Source organism: Ixodes scapularis, unplaced genomic scaffold (assembly GCF_016920785.2).
Source record: "Ixodes scapularis isolate PalLabHiFi unplaced genomic scaffold, ASM1692078v2 PGA_scaffold3__209_contigs__length_174095766, whole genome shotgun sequence".
Taxonomy (NCBI): domain Eukaryota; kingdom Metazoa; phylum Arthropoda; class Arachnida; order Ixodida; family Ixodidae; genus Ixodes; species Ixodes scapularis.
This window is the reverse complement of record NW_024609868.1, coordinates 63168047-63186107: the sequence shown is the minus strand read 5'-3', so window position 1 is coordinate 63186107 and position 18061 is coordinate 63168047. Positions and strand designations below refer to the sequence as shown.

The 18061-nt window shown below is 45.8% G+C and overlaps 1 protein-coding gene across 1 annotated transcript; it reads right to left on the bottom strand.

The window, feature by feature from the left end:
• Nucleotides 1-11040: 11040 nt before the first annotated feature.
• LOC120847785 (piggyBac transposable element-derived protein 3) lies at nt 11041-13436 on the bottom strand. The gene is made up of 3 exons (XM_040219662.3): nt 13244-13436; nt 12814-12953; nt 11041-12737 (listed from the first exon to the last, which is right to left on the bottom strand). The coding sequence occupies exons 1-3, from the start codon at nt 13272-13274 to the stop codon at nt 11100-11102; spliced, it is 1809 nt and encodes a 602-aa protein (XP_040075596.1). The 5' UTR covers nt 13275-13436; the 3' UTR covers nt 11041-11099.
• Nucleotides 13437-18061: the final 4625 nt, after the last annotated feature.

Sequence of the window (18061 nt, the reverse complement as noted above, 5' to 3'; positions counted from 1 at the left end):
CCCTTTCCGGTTGCTTGGATGGCGCTAGCACTTCATCAGTGCAGACTGGCTATGTAAAAGTCAAAGTTGATTATATCGCAGTTATGTTCTGCCACATATTCTAACAATTCTAAGAATAGACTTCATATACACAAAGAAAGTAACCACCCTAAAAGCTTATGCTCGAAAATGTTTTAAATTAATTGTTCAGTGAGTCGTACCCAAGGCCGAAAAATTTCCCCACGCCTTGTTGAACGTAGTTCCTAAATCGATCAGTCCTTGAAAAACCATTGTTACACGTGTTAACTATAAAATTATTGTGGTATCTTCATTTTGAATTGCACTTAGCAGTCTGAACGCTGTCATTAATCAGCTGTTCAAATCTACCAGACAAGCATACAAGGCCGCTGTTCTACGTGTCGTCCGCGTCTATGAGTAAAACCTTCACACGAATAAAGCCGTATTCGAAACCGATAGCTGCACACTTTTCATAACAATAGTAACTCTATGTGTAGTGAATCAGGCTCTCTCCCGAAACTTCGCGTCAAACGTGTCTTACCAGGTCAAACGGGGAGTCGCCATCCCGATCGTGGCTCACTTTTAGTCTGGACATCACGGCATAACAAGACAAATGCAGTTTCTTCACTAATTCGGGCCACCAAACTACTCTCCATCTGACTTTACACAACAAAGCGCGATCGCATTGTGATTAGTATTGCAACATTGAAGCTTGCGCAGACTGGCATGCGAGACGCGGTATCCTTCAAGATGGCGGCTGGGGCTAGTTGCCTTTCTGTGAGATAGATGGCGCTCTTTTATTTGAAGGGGCCCTGCAAGGACTTTTTTACTGCTTTTTAATTTGCACCGAACCTGAGCGCACTGCAGTGAACGTAGTAACTTAGTGAAACTTTTCTTTTCTCTAAATTTCCTTTATTTTAAAAGTTATATGCAAACTAAAATTACAAAAAACAAGCAGAAAACAACCTCCCTCATTACGTCCTAGGTTGCTTGAGAGTGGCCGTGAACTAGAGGAGGGGTAGTGAGCTTATCGAGCGCTCACGGCTGCCGCGCTCCGTGTCGACGACGCGAGAGAGCGCCACTAAAGCATGGTCTAGATAGGCTATATGCAGCGGGCAGCCAGAGCGGCTCTCGTTGCATTTGCTGCGCGATTAAATACTAATTCGGCATGACACTTCATTGGCCACAAACGACAGCAAACACGGGGTAAAGAATCTAAAGATCAGTTCAGAATGGGAGCCACTTTGCGGTGCCATACCGCGAGACATCCAAGCCACAAAACAAAGCTTCTCGCCGAAGGCCTTCGGAACGCACGGAGCCGGTCGGATCCACAGCTTATCCACAGTTGATTCCACTGTGGTCGGATCCTCCTGTCCATACGAGCGCAGTTCCGCCGCGTACATCCGGGTCCTCTCCGTGTCGGCGCCTGATCCCACTACTCCTTTCTAGTTTGCGCCGCCTTTTCCACCGCTTGGTGGCGGGTATGTCGACGGGTCACTTCTTGTTTCCGTACTTTATGAACTGCATTTGTTTCTTTTCTGATCTAAAATACGGAACAAAAACTACTTTTATAAATAATTGAAACGGTTCGCGCCGCTTATATTTTGTATTTCGACTACAAAAAAGTTTTTAGCGGCTCTGACCAATAGTAAGCCCAGGACCAAAGACGTCACATTTTGCGCGCTTTCGGTACCGTGGTTCGCCCTCGTCAATGGAGGAGGTTTTTGCGTCTTCCGGTTAAAATATGACGCACTGATATTTAGTTACTCTCTCCGTGGCCGCTGGCTTGCCCGAAACCCTAGAGACGTGGAAACCGCGAAAAAGGTGGAAACCGCAAAAAAGGGCCCCTTTGAAGGGTCTAATAACAAACAAAAACATCGCGATATGCTTTCATTGGCCGCCAATTATAACAATTCAAACCGTACGTTCGCAAAAGAAGGGACGAAAAGACGCCTACGCGCCCATTTTTGGCAAGTATTGCACATTATACTCGTAGCCTTTGATCCGTAGGTTCCTTGGAGGGTACGGCGTACGACGGTGCGACTTCCGAGCGAAGAAATACGGCGCGTTAGATGTACACGCTTACGTTCCCATTTGTCTGGCACTGTAAGCCAAACCCCGAAGCGCCAAGAAACGTTAGCACTGCGTGCACCCAACGCCTCCACGCGGCAGCAAAGCGCTTCCTCTTAGCTACAACGAGTTAGATAGAGCAAGCATGCCGAGCACCAGCGAACAGAGTCATTAATCTAAACTAGCGTCCCGGCGCGTTGTCTGACTGCCTCAAGCACCGGCGTCACAACCGAGAACACAACTCCAGATCGCGAAAACCAAGCACGCTCCTTTCCCGATTAGGCCGCGGAGAAAGAGAAGCGGCATGTCGCCTTTTAGTAGGGAGAAGAGGCAATAGAGAGACGGCGAAAGTTCCTGCTTAGGAGCCCTTCAGAAAGTTCAATGGTCGTGCGCGCTTGCTGCGACTCGCGTACGAGCGCGGCTTTGATAAGAGGAGGATGTCGCGTGGCAGCAGTAGGGAAGAACGGGGCAGCGGCAGTGCGCGCGCGGCCCGCGCGCGTCTTAGGAAACTTGGCGTTTAACCAAACAAATGACGCAGCGCACGCGCGGTCGCGATTTGCCTGGTTGCAGCCCGTGATCCTAGCGACGTAGTGCGTGCTTTCTATTCAAGTTGCGTAATCGGCCGGAATGCACCCGAAAAGCTCGAGCTGTAATTTACGACCGGATGACAGGCTCCTTTATCGTGAGGTTGCCCTATGAATAATGTATCGCCCCCCCCCTTACCCCCCCCCCCCCCCCCCCCCCCCGCCTTGTTCCCTCCTCTGCATTCGCGCTCTTCACTAAGCGTGGTCAGATAGAATAAACGGGATGACCCGGTATCGCCTGGGCTGTAAACGATTTAAGAGCGTTTAGTTTTGTCGCTTTTTTTATTTGTGCTTGTCACGTCAATTTATTTTTATTAAAATACTTTTTTTTTCTTGTCTACACATAGAAAGGTTTCGAAGATGTGTCTTGTCGTCTCTCGAAGCGCGATACGCAGTCTTTACGATACAAACATAATCCGCGGCGATTGCCAAAACAAGCAAAAAAAAAAAAAAGAGGGGGGGGGGGGGTGGGTGGGCGGAGGATTGGAGGAAGTCACGTACGGCGCGTGTGCAAAACCCGCGAGGAACTTGGAGGTTCAGTTGCGATGGCCCTGATTTCTCTTTACGACTTGACATGACATACTATAGAGCCATCTGTACGCTGTAGCCGAGCTGAATCGATACTACGAAATACAAGACGTTCAAATGTACACTATTACGTAGTCCTTTGTGAGCAACGTAAGAGTCGGTTGATTTCGAGCGTTGTAATTACAAGCGTGGAAACTGCGATTAATGAACGGTAAAGTCATTGGACAGCTCCTGGCGTATGATAACAGCAGTCGGCCGCAATTTTCCTTTTATCTCCACGATTGCCATTTCAGAAAAGCACTTGTTTCGCGCATGAAATCATGTTCAAGCTCAATTGGTAGTTATAAAATACAAACAAGAATTACGGTTTTCGATAAAGGAGATTCGTAATAATTTTGATGAAATTGTTAATTCAAAACCTGGAGCCAATCCACTCTGTGAAGGCGGAGGACCAGCGAAGCTGTTCTGCACACGACACAGACGTGACACAGAATGTTTAACAAAGCTACGAACACATTTATGAGGGAATTGTAGTAGACCGTTTTTCTCCTCCGCTACGGTATATATACGTGAAGAAAACACCGCAGCTGCGCATGCGCGCCGCCAGCCTTATCTGCATAGTTCAAGGTCTTATGGCGGATTGCGGAGCGCTATCCTATCCGGGTGCTTAGCGGGCTGCGGAAACGGTCTACTACAATTCCCCATTGTCTTGATCGGTGCTCATCGTGACGAAAGGCACACACACACACGTGCCACCAGCCGCCACCGCCGCTGACATTCGCGTTGCCGTTCCCGCCGTTGCTCTTCGGGAGTCGGGATTATACGCGGCCTCCCCGTTATGACGAGAGAAGTGAAATTGAAAATGAAGAATCTTACCTTTCTAAACTTCTATATGCATTCGCGTGGACCACTATTGCCACCCCGAGGAACCGGTACAAGCGCCGCTCGCGCCGGCGTCTGCAGCAGTAGCACGCGCGTTCGTCAACGCTTTATTTTGGTTAGTTACTTCAAATACTTTATAGGTGCGGCGCGTGCGGCGGTGCGAGCGCAAAGTTTTTGGTCCCGCACACGAAATATCTACGGAACCCTAGCCATAAACAGCTGCGCTGCAAAAAATTATTTGTTTATCTCTTAAAAATAAATCCAGCATGATTGAAATGCGTGGTGATCGGACGGGGACAAAATGGGATCAACAGAGTTACGTTTTATTCGTTTTTTATTTGTCCTAGATTTCAAAGAACTTCACATTTTGACTCTCTTGCTAGAGCAAAGCTTCAAAAGATGGCACGTACTTAATAAAAGAGGCATTGAGGGCTTTCTTGTACGATAGCTCATATCTTCTGCGACAGCAGAGAAGAGCGAAGCCATATTTTTTTTCATTGTTATTCTAAGACAACAAAGGAGAAAACAATATGAAAGACGTTTACAAATCTCTGTAACACAAAATTAGAGCGCAGCTCTTGCGGAGGAGGAGGAGGGGAGGGTATGCCCCTCTTCCTCTGTACCCCCCTCCTCCTCCTTTCCGCCCCTTCCTTACCCTCCCCCACCAGCTGCTTACCCTCCCTTACTCCTCCTTCGTACCCTTCCCTCCTCCCTGTTTCCCCGCTAAATTTAGCTGAAAAAGTGAAAGCCGTTTACAACTCCCTGTAACGCCGAATTAGAGCGCAGCTCTTGAGGAGGAAGAGGGAAGGATACTGGGGGGTCAAGTGACCTTGGGTGGGGGTCACGTGACCTAGGGGGGTCACGTGACGATGACGATGCCGATGACGTCATCAGTAACGATGACGATGTGGATACCGATGACATCATCAGTGACGTCACTGATGACGTCATCAGTGATGATGACAATGACGATGCGAATGCCGGTGACGTCATCAGTGATGATGAAGATGCGGATGCCGGTGACGTCATCAGTGACGTCACTGATGACGTCATCAGCGATGATGACGATGACGATGCGGATGCCGGTGACAACATCAGTGATGATGACGATGCGGATGCCGGTGACTTCATCAGTGACGTCACTGATGACGTCATCAGTGATGATGACAATGACGATGCGGATGCCGGTGACGTCATCAGTGATGATGACGATGACAATGCAGATGCCGGTGACGTCATCAGTGACGTCACTGATGACGTCATCAGCGATGATGACGATGACGACGCGGATGCCGGTGACGTCATCAGTGATGATGACGATGACGATGCCGGTGACGTCATCAGTGACGTCACTGATGACGTCATCGGTGATCATGACGCTGACGATGAGGATGCCGGTGACGTCATCAGTGACGTCACTGATGACGTCATCAGCGATGATGACGATGTCGATGCGGATGCCGGTGACGTCATCAGCGATGATGACGATGTCGATGCGGATGCCGGCGACGTCATCAGTGATGATGACGATGACGATACGGATGCCGGTGACGTCATCAGTGACGTCACTGATGACGTCATCAGTGATCATGACGCTGACGATGAGGATGCCAGTGACGTCATCAGTGACGTCACTGATGACGTCATCGGGGGTCACGTGACCCCGGGGGTCACGTGACTTGGGAAGCCACGTGCCTTAGGGTGTCACGTGACCTTGGGGGTCACGTGACCTTGGGTGGTCACGTGACCTTGGGGTCACGTGACCCTTGGGGAGGGGTCACGTGAGCTTGGGGTTACCTTGGGGTCACGTGACCTTGGGATGACCTTGGGGATCAAGTGACCTTGGGATGACCTTGGTTACGCCGACGGCGACGCCAACGGCGACGCCGACGGCGACGCCGACGGCGACGCCGCTCAAGCCGGGAACGGGCCCCTAAGAGCTGCGCTCTAAAATTGACGCCACACGACATGAACAGCAATTCAATTTCCCCATAAATTTAGTGGTTAATTGAACTGCTGTTGAGGTAACGTGACGTGAGAATTCCCGCTAAATCTAGCGGAAAAACTGAATTTGTTCATAGGTGACGTCACACCAAGTCATGTGACGTCATTTTCCCCACTAAATTTATCGGGGAAACTGAATTGGTGTTGAGGTCATGTGACGTCAGTTTTCCCGCCAAATTTAGCGCGGTTACGCCGACGGCGACGCCGACAAACTCGGAAACGGGCGCTTGAGGGCTGCGCTTTTAAACAGAAAGAACGAAAACGCTGGCGCAACGCCGCAATACCTTATAAAGATAAGGTGGAGTGGTGTAGTGCTCAGCGCACCCGAACGGACCGGACCGGACCTTATTAAGACGCATGCAATTGTCCAATTTAAACAAAAAATTGTTGGGTTAATGATAAAATGTGGTGCCCCAGTTTTTCTGCGTTTTTCTCTTTTCTTTCATGTATTTTCTGATTTGACCGAGTCCCGATCGTTTTAATAATTTAAACGATTTCCAAATCTCCATTCTATAACCTCCTTGAGTTTCCCCCTTCCCGAAGCCGTAAATACGAGACCCACACCTCTCCTCCCTTCCCGGTTCCCCCTTTCCACGAATCCCAACAGAAGAATGGGTCACACTGCTTACGCATCATACAAAAGACACTCTGCATACGGATTCGAACGCGAGTCACCGCGAGATCCGTGCTTCGAATGCCGCGTGAAAGTGCGTTGGAGGAGAAAACTTGGCAATTAGGAACTTTTAGCGAACCGTTGCCGTGTTCGGCTTACCGCACCTTTGAAGCATGCTTTTAAGCGCGCGCCCCGCGGTCATGGTACCACCCGGAAGCGCGCTTAAAAGCATGCATGCTTTTAAGCGCGCTGGAGCCTTTGAAGCATGCTTCAAAGGCTCCAGTAGTGCGGTACGCCGAACACGGCAACGTTTTGGTCAAGGTCCGTATTATGTGATCGAGTCGCGTTCCAATTTTCAATCCGCCCTGTCCATAGCACCTGAGTGGCCGAAGCGATGATATTCTTATCCACCATATCAAACCACCATGGTTTGCTATGCTTCCCCAAAGATTATTATTCTTCTGATTATTATTATTATTATTCTGGACGTTAACGTAAACAAGACTAAGCTTATTTGTTTTCATAATCCTCTTAAATATGTGTGTCTTGATTTCCCTTTCCTTTTACATAACTCAAACTGTGTATTTTGCAAGTGTGTTCCTGTAGTATATGTTGAATCTATAAAGTACTTAGGAACCCTGTTCGACTGCGGTTTAACTTGGAATGCTCAACTCACGTCCCTCTGTAAAAAAAAAAAAATTGAGGAGTACTTGTCTGCTCTATAATACAAAATCACTTATGCCTCTCTCAGTTCGCAGACTAGTCACCCGTGCTCTTGCATATAATGTGTTACGGTATGGCGTTACGGTGTTTGGAAACTGTTCCGGCTTCTGGCATGAGAAAATTGACTGCATTTAAAAAAAAAAATATTTTGAAAAGTGCTTCTTATGCCATGCAACTTCCCGATGGTACTGATCTCTTTCAACATTTACAATTTCCCTGTCTCCGAACACTTTTTATTCAAACTGTTATCTTATGGATACTTTTGGACAGATCAATTCTAAAAAAAGAAACGTTGTTCTTCGTTGGCATCGTTTTCAAGAGACTTTCTAGATACCTTTCGCCCGAACAAGATATGGACGGTGTACACGCGAATTTTACGTGCCTCAACTCGTTAATAATCTGCCTTCTGGAATTCTACAAGCGAATTCACTGCGTCAACTAAAAATAATGCTGAGCCTTCACCTACGGGGATGAAATGTCGCCTAGCGTGTGCATATTTGTTAGTATCAGTGTGTATGTGCATAATTACTGATTCAGTTTTGTACATCCTAAAGTTTTTCCGTTTGTTTTACTGATGTGTGTGTGGCGAACTTTACACTGCTTTTTTGTGGACATATCAATTTTTTTTCTGTAATTTTTTGGGCGGCATTACACAAGCCATTTGTTGGCTTTGATTGCCCCGCACTCTTGTATGCTTTTATGAATGTGTCCTGAATACAAGTTTATTATTATTATTATTATTATTATTTACTTCCTTCGTGCTGAGATTTTATCTCACTTTTTATGCTTAAATTAAGTGGTGGTCTTCGCCGAGTTCGTTCCATCCGCTCAAGGTAAAGAGGTCATCTGGGCTGATCGCTCGATCATCTATTTCGGCATCAGATTTCATCTCTGCGAGCCTAGCTTCCCCGAGCGACGAAGACTCGTGACCACCGCATACTGGCACTCCATACCTCTCTGACGACCCTCCCTTTCCACGCTCTTCGTCCGCCACCACTGCTCCGGTTTTCGATGCTACGTCTTCTGACCAACACAGTAAGGCCCGACAGCCGCCTTGCTCAACAAGCCCTTGACCCGGGTCTTCTGGCCATCGCAGTGAGCTCAACATCTGCCTACCGCAACAAACCCTTTTACCCAGATTACTTGGGGACTCACCGGTCTCGTTGGGTCTTGGCGGTTGGTCGCGTGTTAAGCTTTAGCTGTGTTTCACTTTTGCGGGTGAGCCTGGAACTGTTTATTTTTCTCGCATTCTGTTTAGTTCTAATTTATCATTTATACCGTCAACTTCTTCGTCGTGAACTGCGTACCATGCCTACACCGGAGCCCTGTGTTGTCTGTTCTGGCTCTCTGCCAACTGACGGTCGTTTTATGAAATGTGTTGATTGTTCAAAAGCCTACCACTTGGGTAAGAAGTGTTCGGGAGTGTCTGATGGTACATTCAAAGGGATGAGCGCTTCTAAACTAGAGAAATGGCGCTGTCTCGCCTGTCGTGGAGGGCTGCCCAGGTCCGACACTGAAGTCGAGCTTTCACCCTCTCAAGACGACTCCAGTTCTTTCGTTTCGCAACTCTCGAGTGTGAATCAAAAGCTCGATCTTCTTCTTTCGTGGAAAGATACCGTCGGTGCTCTGCACGAACTGCATCCAAAGATAGATGCGCTATTAACGCTGAAGCAGACAGTGGACTCCATGCGAGTTACCATCAATGAAATGCAAACATCTATGAATTTTTACTCCACCCAGTACGACTCACTAGTGTTGACAACGAAGTCTCAAGACAAAACTATCAAAGATCTTCAAAGTGAAACGAGCGCTTTGCGCTTGATTGTAGCCGAGCAGACAAACGAGATCCGTCAGCTCAGAACAAACCATAATGATTCAGATCAAACAAACCGCCTCCCTAACTTAGAGATTCACGGTATACCAGTTTCGCTTCAAGAAAACATCGTGAATACCATGACAAACCTAGCAGATCAACTTGGTGTGGAGGGTTTTGAACCCGCGCATGTCGTGGTAGCACATCGCTTGCCGGCTAAACCGGGAACAGTCCCTCCCATCCTGGTCCGGTTCTCTACAGTCTCTCAAAAAGAACGTTGGATGGCTTGTCGTGGACGCCTCGGCTCCATACGTCAGGACGAATCTCATCCTAGGATATACTTTAATGATAACCTAACCGAAGCGAACAGGAAGCTGTTTTGGTTGGCACGAACTAGAGGCAAAGAAAAGGGTTACAAATTTGTATGGGTGCGCCACGGAAAAATCTTCGCAAAGCAAAACCAGAATTCTCCACTCCTTCGCATCCCCAACACTGATGCATTGGAACAATTGGTTTAGGCGTTTAAAAGAGTATTGTTAGATAAAAGCCCTAGAATTATGTCTAGGAACAGTTTTTTCCAGATAAAAAACCTAGACTCATGTAAAGAAATATTTAAGACAAGGGCAGGCAGTATTTTTACTTTGTTTCATGTCAATATACGAAGCATTCGAAAGCACTGGTGTGAATTTCAGTTAGCCATTGACTCTGTGCGTTTTATTGTCGATGTGTTTGTTTTGACTGAAATTAATATTCATGATGAGGATGTAGGTCAATTTTCGTTGCCAGGGTTTAATAGCACGTTCTATACTCGTGACAAAAAGCGCGGCGGTGGTATCGCGGTATTTTTGAAGGACGATTTGTTTTTCTCAGAGGTTAAGTTTTCAATCCGATCATGTGAGAACATTTCACTTCGTATTCTTACTTCTGTCTATAATATATACCTGCTAGCCTGCTATAGGCCACCCTCTGGAAACGTATCTGAATTCCTCTCTGACCTGGGAGACTGTTTACAAACTTTGCCTAATAATGCGTCCCTCTGTCTTGTAGGGGATTTCAACATTGATCTATTGAAGCCTTCGAGAGCACTGGTTTGCGAGTATCTAACTCTTTTAGCAGATAACGGCGTAGAGCCTGCGATTCAGGCCCCCACAAGGGAAGAACTCCTCGGAGACAAAATTGTGATATCATCAATTGATCATATCAATTTAAGATCTTCAACATCAACAACAAAGGCAGCAGTCATTTCATACAAATTATCGGACCACTATTTTATAGGATGTCAGTTGGAATTCCCAGGAGATGCGTTGGTGACAGGTATCAACAGTAAGCACCGCGTTGAGATTGTTGATCGCCATAGTCTTGACAACTGTATTTCTACTTATGACTGGCTTACATTTCAGCATTCCGTGTCACGCCGTGACATTTATCTTACTTTTGTGCAACTGTTTAGACAGTTTACTGAAGCGTCAAAAAAGATTATTGTTGTAAAACAAAGAAAAGACAACATACGCTGGCTAAATAAAGACATATTGTCTGTTATAAAACTCAAAGAAATAGCCTGGAAGCGATCCCGCCGGTCTCCACATAATTCCATCCATAACCCCTTCAGACACGATTTTAAAATATATAGAGGAAAAATCGTTTCTGTACTTTTTTCACATCAGAAAGCCTCAATGATGAAAATGAATGGATATAAAAATATTTTTTGAAGTCAGGTGTTGTTGTAGGTCGCGTACACATTTGTGTACATTGTGTATCACTGGGTACAAAAATATCCAACAGGTAGTTGATACAAAAATCAAAGCAGTTCTTATTTCTAACTAATTTTTCAAGGCTTTCGCGTCAGATTTGCTTTGCACAAGCACCAGGAAACGGAAGAGAATGTTTACTTGTTGTGGAAAGCGAAGAAGCAATCGTTGTTCGCCGAGAGGCAGAGGTACACGTTGCATTTCCTGCACCGAATGCGCGTCCTCGATGTGCAGCCTTCGAACTTGCAGCGCTGAGCAAAGGTTTGCGCAACATGGGCTGGCCAGTGGTTGAGGCCATCGTAGCGAACCGCCCTGACAGGTCGTGGTTCTGCGTTGTGCACTTTCTTTGGTGGTTCGCCTGCCTGCTGGAGGCTTGGACGGCCACGCTTCTTAGCAACGGCCTTGTTGCACGTGATTAGCGACAGCGCAACCTCATTCTGGAAGCCCAGGAGGTCAAGGACGCTCTTTCGTGGCGTGCGGTTTTCCTGAGCATCCCTGAGATACTCAAGCCAGCTGTTTACGATACCGAATGAAACAAAGTGAGACATAACTCGCACTGTCCATTTCTTCGTCCGTTGTCTGAGCGGATACAGTGAAAGCAAGTAATCCATTTTGTCTACACCGCCCATGAAGGCGTTGTATTCCTTGATGATCGCTGGGCAAGCGATGTCTACATGCTGCTTAGTGGCTTCGCTCCACCTTCTTACCGTGGACAAGTTCTCGACGCCAACGTAAGTCGAAGCAATGTTGTCGTTCCCGTTGTCTTGCCACCTCACAAGTGTGACGTCACCTTCTCTCGTGACCTTGTAATCCAAGCTTCCTCTGCCTTCACGCCTCAACTCCTTCTCGGGTTTCAGGACACAGCCCTGCAGTCTGTTGGCGCGGATGGTCCCAACCGCCCAAATCCCAACTTCCTTCAACTCTCGGAGAAGAGGCACCGACGTGAAGTAGTTATCGAAATAACACTTAAAATTACCGAACTTTGGCATGTGCTCAACTAACCTCATTACAATAGAGCCACCCAGGCCAAGGTGCTTGTGTTCCTCAGAAGTGCCAGTGCCCTTTCCCTGATACAACTCAAAGTCGTACGCCATGCCTTCCGAGCTGCAACGGATAAACACCTTAACTCCTTCTGGGTTGGGTTTGTTTCTTACAAACTGTTTGGCAGCCACTCTGCCCGTAAAGGGCACCATTTGCTCATCGATGCTGTTTCTTTCACACGGTGGCAGTGTCAAACACCGCTCTCTGATGGCATCAAGCAGTGGCCTCACCTTCCAGAACTTGTCAGTCGGAGAGCGCGGTGACGACGACTCTGTGATGTGCAGGGCTGAGCGCAGCTTAAAAAATCGGTTTACGCTCATTGCCTCTGAGACAACAGGAATTTGGGTCGCTGTTTGCCAGTACATTCTGATGCGTGGAAACTTCAGCGTTCCCATTATCATTAGCATCCCAAGAAATGTTTTGATCTCTTCTGGAGTGGTTGCAAGAATGGCTCCGGTTGTCTCTAGTACATAGATGTTGGTACACCGCGTCATTTCCTCGAACAATGGCTCAGGAAAATACCTGGAAAAGTATTCTACAGGTTCAGCCACTTCTTCTAGTGGACGCTGGTTGCACTCAAACGAAACGTCAGGTGGCGCAAAGTCCTTCGCCATCCAAACAGTTCGAGTTTTTTGCTTGGTTCTCGTATCGCCTTCGTCTTCCTCGTCGTTTTCAGGAAGTGAGGGCGCTTGTACTGCTGCCGATGGGCCTGGCTCTCCGCCAGGGGTGTCCGCCTGATTGACAAATTAAGTTATTTTAAATCTCACCACATTGATTCAAAACAGAGTACAGAGAAAGGGCACTACTCACGGGTTGTGGTGGAGGTAGCTCGGCGTCTTCATCATCTGTCAGGCCGATATCAGACGTGTTCCCATCTGCTATTTTCATCAGTAGCCTTTGTGCCGAATCATTGTCCATCCTTGTCCGATTTCTCGCATGATTGCTGAGCTCTAGACGTAAAAAAAAAAAAGAAATATTTTATTTTCCCTAGCCAGTATCGAGCTTTCGTGCAAATTCTACTGACGAAAAAGAAAATGCGGCATTTGTGCTCATTGCGGCACGTTGTACACAAACGTGTACGCGCTAATTGAACCTTGAAATTCAGAATCAATTTACTTGCCCCGATGTTTATTTGTTATCATAAGTTACTCTGTAGCTCTTTAGAAACGTCTTCGCATATTCTACACCTAGTGCAAAGACATGGAACAAGAGAAAAAGCTTTTTTTTGTAGGCTACTCACCGGCGCTCCCGTAAAACGTGGAGGCGTCCATCTTGCAGTCGGCGTTTCTCGGTGTGTTTTGAATAGTTTCCGTGAGATGGCGCCACTTACCCGTGGCCAAAGGTGTACACAATCGTGTACGGTGTGTCCCGAGAGGAGCAGAGTGGTATTAAGGAGCAAATAAAAGTAGAAAATTTGCGTACACAATTGTGTACGTCATGTCCGAAGGGGTTAAAGCAGAATTCAGAACTATCCGGAACAGAGTCAGCGCGTTAATTCGCTCAGCTAAGCGGCTGTACTTTCATAAGCAGTTCTCTGATTCTAGACGTAACTCGGCTAAAAAGTGGTCGTTAATCAACGAGTTACGTGGTGTTACATCTCCTCACATTCAAAATTTTGACGGTACCTTTGGGCCTAATCCACTGGCTACGGCAAATACTTTCAACAATTTTTTTGCTTCCTTCTCGGGCAGTGCCCGGCTATCGGCCACAGCGGCCTTTTCTAGTCCCTCCCTGAACTCGGCTTCCGCATTTCTTCCTGAAATGACATCGCAGGATCTCGAGTCAATAATCTTCGGGCTCAAGCCAAATAAATTACCAGGTTATGATGGAATATGTCTTAGCGATCTCCGTAGAATTTTTAGGTACTTAAAAGATACTCTTCTACTTATGCTCAACACAATGATCGAGACAGGTTCCATTCCCATCGAATTGAAAACTGCTATTGTTAAACCTCTTTTTAAAGGAGGTCAGCGTGGCCAGGTTCAAAACTATCGGCCAATTTCTATTCTACCATGTATAGCTAAAATATTAGAAAATTTTTTTACATCACTATGTCTTCTTTCGTAGAGAAGTGCAACATAATATCTCCCAACCAATACGGTTTCGTGCCTGGTCGTGGGACTCAACCCCTTCTCGAAGCGCTATCTGATGAGATAAATTTGGGTTTTGAGAACAACCTGTTTATTTGCGCTTGCTTTCTTGATGTAAGAAAGGCGTTCGACACAGTGGGTCACTCTATTTTGTTGCAAAAACTTTCAGCTGTTGGTTTCCGGGGTCCTTTTTTGTCCCTACTCACTAATTTCCTGCAAGATCGTTCCCAGCTGGTTTCAATCAAAGGCATACACAGCGTCAAAGTCTCTTTAAAATCTGGTGTCCCACAGGGCTCTGTACTTTCGCCTTTACTCTTCAATATCTATGTAAATGATATGTCTACCTCTGTTTCGAACTGCTCCCTTTATCAATACGCGGACGACACTCTTTTGTTAACAAGTCATCTTACTTATTCAAGGGCTATGGAGATGCTCCAGGAATGTTCTTTAGGACTAATGAACTGGTTCGCCCATAATCTTATAGATATCAATGTCTCAAAAACTAAGTTAGTATGTTTTCACAATCCCGTTAAGGTAGTTGATCTAAATACTCCACTTTTCCTCCACACGTCGCACTGTGTCAACTGCCAGTGCACTCCCATCGCTTTCTCAGACACTGTGAAGTATTTAGGAATTATTTTTGATTCTGATCTTTCTTGGAATTCACACCTCACAAGACTGTGTTCTAAGTTAAGGAGCGTTTCTTGCTTAATGTACAATATCAAGGCTTTTCTACCACTTAATCTCAGGAAACTCATAGTTCACTCGTTAGCATATGGCTCCCTCCGCTACGGAATCACCATTTTTGGAAATTGCTCTGGATTATGGCAGGCAAAAATCAATAATATTCTAAAAGGAATGCTGCGTAATGTTTACTACAGGCCTACCACTTCCTCTCAGGATATGTTTCAAATATTATCTATGCCCAACTTTCAATCTCTGTTTGTGGAAACGGTAGTCCTTAGTCATTACTGGAATACTGACTTCAAAACACCTCGTCGGAATATCCGGCAACTCCGAACGGTTCCACGATTTGTTATCACCAAATGTTACACTCGATATGGCAAAAACTTGCGGTCCTTCTACGTTCCTCGGATTTTTAATTCTTTACCTGCTAATTTCCCTGATTTCACTTCCAGAAAAAAGCTTAGAAAAGCGCTTCGCCTTCTGTCTCCCGATGAGTCGATCTAAAAATGTATGACATTTTTGTGTGTGTTCTTTTTTGCGTTTTGTATTTTTTTCTCAAACGCCCTTATTGGATTTTATTTGACAGTTTTTTTTGTCCCCACTAGTATTGCCACCAAGTATGTGTCTTTTGATTGGTGCATCTTGCGTATAGTCCAAAGGTGATTGATTAAAATAGTGCTTTTATTTATGGTTACTATTAATGACACAAATATGGTGCTGTCCTCAATATGGTGTATTTGTGATATAACTCAATTTTGCTTGTGTCAAATTCTGCGTCATATTTTTTGTTTTGTTTTGTTTTCATGACTCGTTTTGTGACTGTTCTCATCCACTAAGAATCTCAATCGTCACCTGGACGTACCCTGCATCGTGCAACTCTTCAAGGAATGATTCTGTGATTCTTTTCTAGTGACATAACCTGACTTTCTTTTTATTTTTATTGAATTTTATATTTTCTTGTGTTTCGGAAGCCTAAGCTTCAACTGGAACTATAGCTAATTCTGGTCAAGTTCACAATTTTTTTTTATATTTCTCCTTTTTCTTTCTTCTTTTGTGATAATTATTTTGATACCTTTGCAACCTCGGTTTAGTCACACAAGCCCATGAAGGCTTTGACGAACCTGCGTTGTCTTGTGGATATGCTCCTCCATCACAAATAAATTATGAAATTAATTATGAAATTATTATTATTATCATTATTATTTTGTAAGACGCAGTTGTCAAACATGTATGAATGTGGACAACTGCGCTCAAACTGGTTGGAACACTCCAGATACATCAAAACTAGCGTTAAAACACTTTTTTTTTTTGCATTGGAATTTTGGTAAGCAGCGACGTTTTATTTTTATTTTTTTTACAATTTACGTCTGTCGTCTTGCAACACACCATCGTTTGTAATGCAGTGGCGTGAAAAAAGATTATTAATAAAATTACCCTGAGGCTGACAGACAAAAAAAAAAAAAAAAAAAAAAAGCCAAACAAACAAGAAGGCGGCGCAACACCAGTTTGGTGTTTCACCAACTTAGTGTTTCACCTATACAGCTTGGCGTTTCAGCGGCTTGGCGTCTCACCGACAGCACAGAGTGCGCGTCTTTTGTGACCCGCAGCCAATGAGATTGCGGTAATCGCCGATAACAACGCCGATGACCCAATCACGTTGCGAGATAAGCATTAAGCTAATAAGTCACGCCCCACGCTCCTTGCACTGTTGGCGACTAAAGTCAGTCTGATACTCTCTAAAAAATGTCTGTGCATCTAATTTCACGCACAACACGCGGAGAGCCCATCACCGCAACTTACGGAGGCAGCTCAGCGACTAACGATGCGAAAACATATGACCAAAAAACGCAGTCTGAGTTGTGACATTAAGCAATGCAAAACGTCACGCTTGGATTGCTTAATGTCACAACTCAGACTGCGTTTTTTGGTCTAAACATATGTTTCCGCATCGTCATTCGCTGAGCTACCTCGGTAAGTTGCGGTGATTGGCTCTCTGAGTGGTGTGCGTGAAATTAGACGCACAGACATTTTTTAGAGTGTATGACAGTGTTTTCCAATGCACATCGGTGATACCGCCCGTCTTTTTCGCGCTCGCTCGTTATCACTAATACATCCGGTAACCGCACGGGGCGAGCTAATAGGACTTCATACGCCATCGCTGAGCATCCTCGAGTTGAATGGCAATGTGCCTCGGCTCCGCAATGCGAGCATGTGTATCAATCACCACGAAGTATATAGCACCGAATGCGTCGCATCTCTTCTCGGAATTGGTGACTCCGGATACGCCACCATTCCCGAGTGACCGTAACAAATTCCGCTGTATGTATAGGCACCAGAATGAGCCCGTCCATGTTGCTCTATTGCCTCACACTTCTCTAAGAGGGCCACAACTCCCGTGGGCCACACGATTGCGTACGGGGCTTCTTTGCGTGGAAATGAAGGCCGGGCGTTAATATGGGCTAGTTTTGTTTTACATATTAACTGTTTTACGAGACTGGGCGGTCTACTTTTTGAAGTGTAGAATACGGGATCAGTATCCCTCTGCGAAGACCCCGTCCCGTGTATACACCCGTATATCACATATTTTACCGGCGCGTTTATTTGTCTTTCGTGTCATGTGTACGTTGAGCAAATCCGCTAAACCCGGACAAGATCAACAGAATCATCAAAATCTCGAGGAGCGCTAAACAACGCCAAATTGAAATACTTGACGCAGAGAAGCGTCCCCAAACCTCGTACGTGCCAAAAACAAAAATACGATGATCCATCGAACGTAGATCTCTATTCTTTCGTGATTTGCGTCGATCCCGAGGCTGCACAAATTTATTTTTCTCGCTTTGATCTTTTATACATTTATTCTGCTCGTTCGTTTAAAGGTCACTGAAAATCGGTGGATCCTTTGATTCCTAATGTGATTTTGTGGTGACGCTTCTTGGAAGCCAATGCCTGTGCCAAACCGAGGCTCCCCGAATCTGGGGATGCTCGTCTACCCTAATTCAATCAACGACGCACGTTGTGTGCGCCTGTTTACGTCCTCCTGATGTTGTATTCCCGCTGGTTGGTTGCGAGCCCGCGGGCAGGACAGCTAATCGAGTTTGCTGCCAGCAACGTCCGCCACACAGCACTTTAAAGTTTTTTTTTTTTTTTAATAATTTCTTTTATCAACGTGCATAAACGCAGTATGTCACATTTATTTTTGTGTATAATCGTTCTTACAGCGTCAAGTCTTGTCACTTTGAGCGAGTAAGCTTTTGACCAACGTTGGGCTATGCATCCCACTT

Coding starts and splice junctions, on each gene's coding strand:
- LOC120847785 (XM_040219662.3), bottom strand. CDS start 13,274: ATGGACGCCTCCACGTTTTACGGGAGCGCCG. Junction 12,954..13,243: donor CACGTTTTACGGGAGCGCCG/GTGAGTAGCCTA, acceptor TTTTACGTCTAG/AGCTCAGCAATCATGCGAGA. Junction 12,738..12,813: donor AGCTACCTCCACCACAACCC/GTGAGTAGTGCC, acceptor TTTGTCAATCAG/GCGGACACCCCTGGCGGAGA.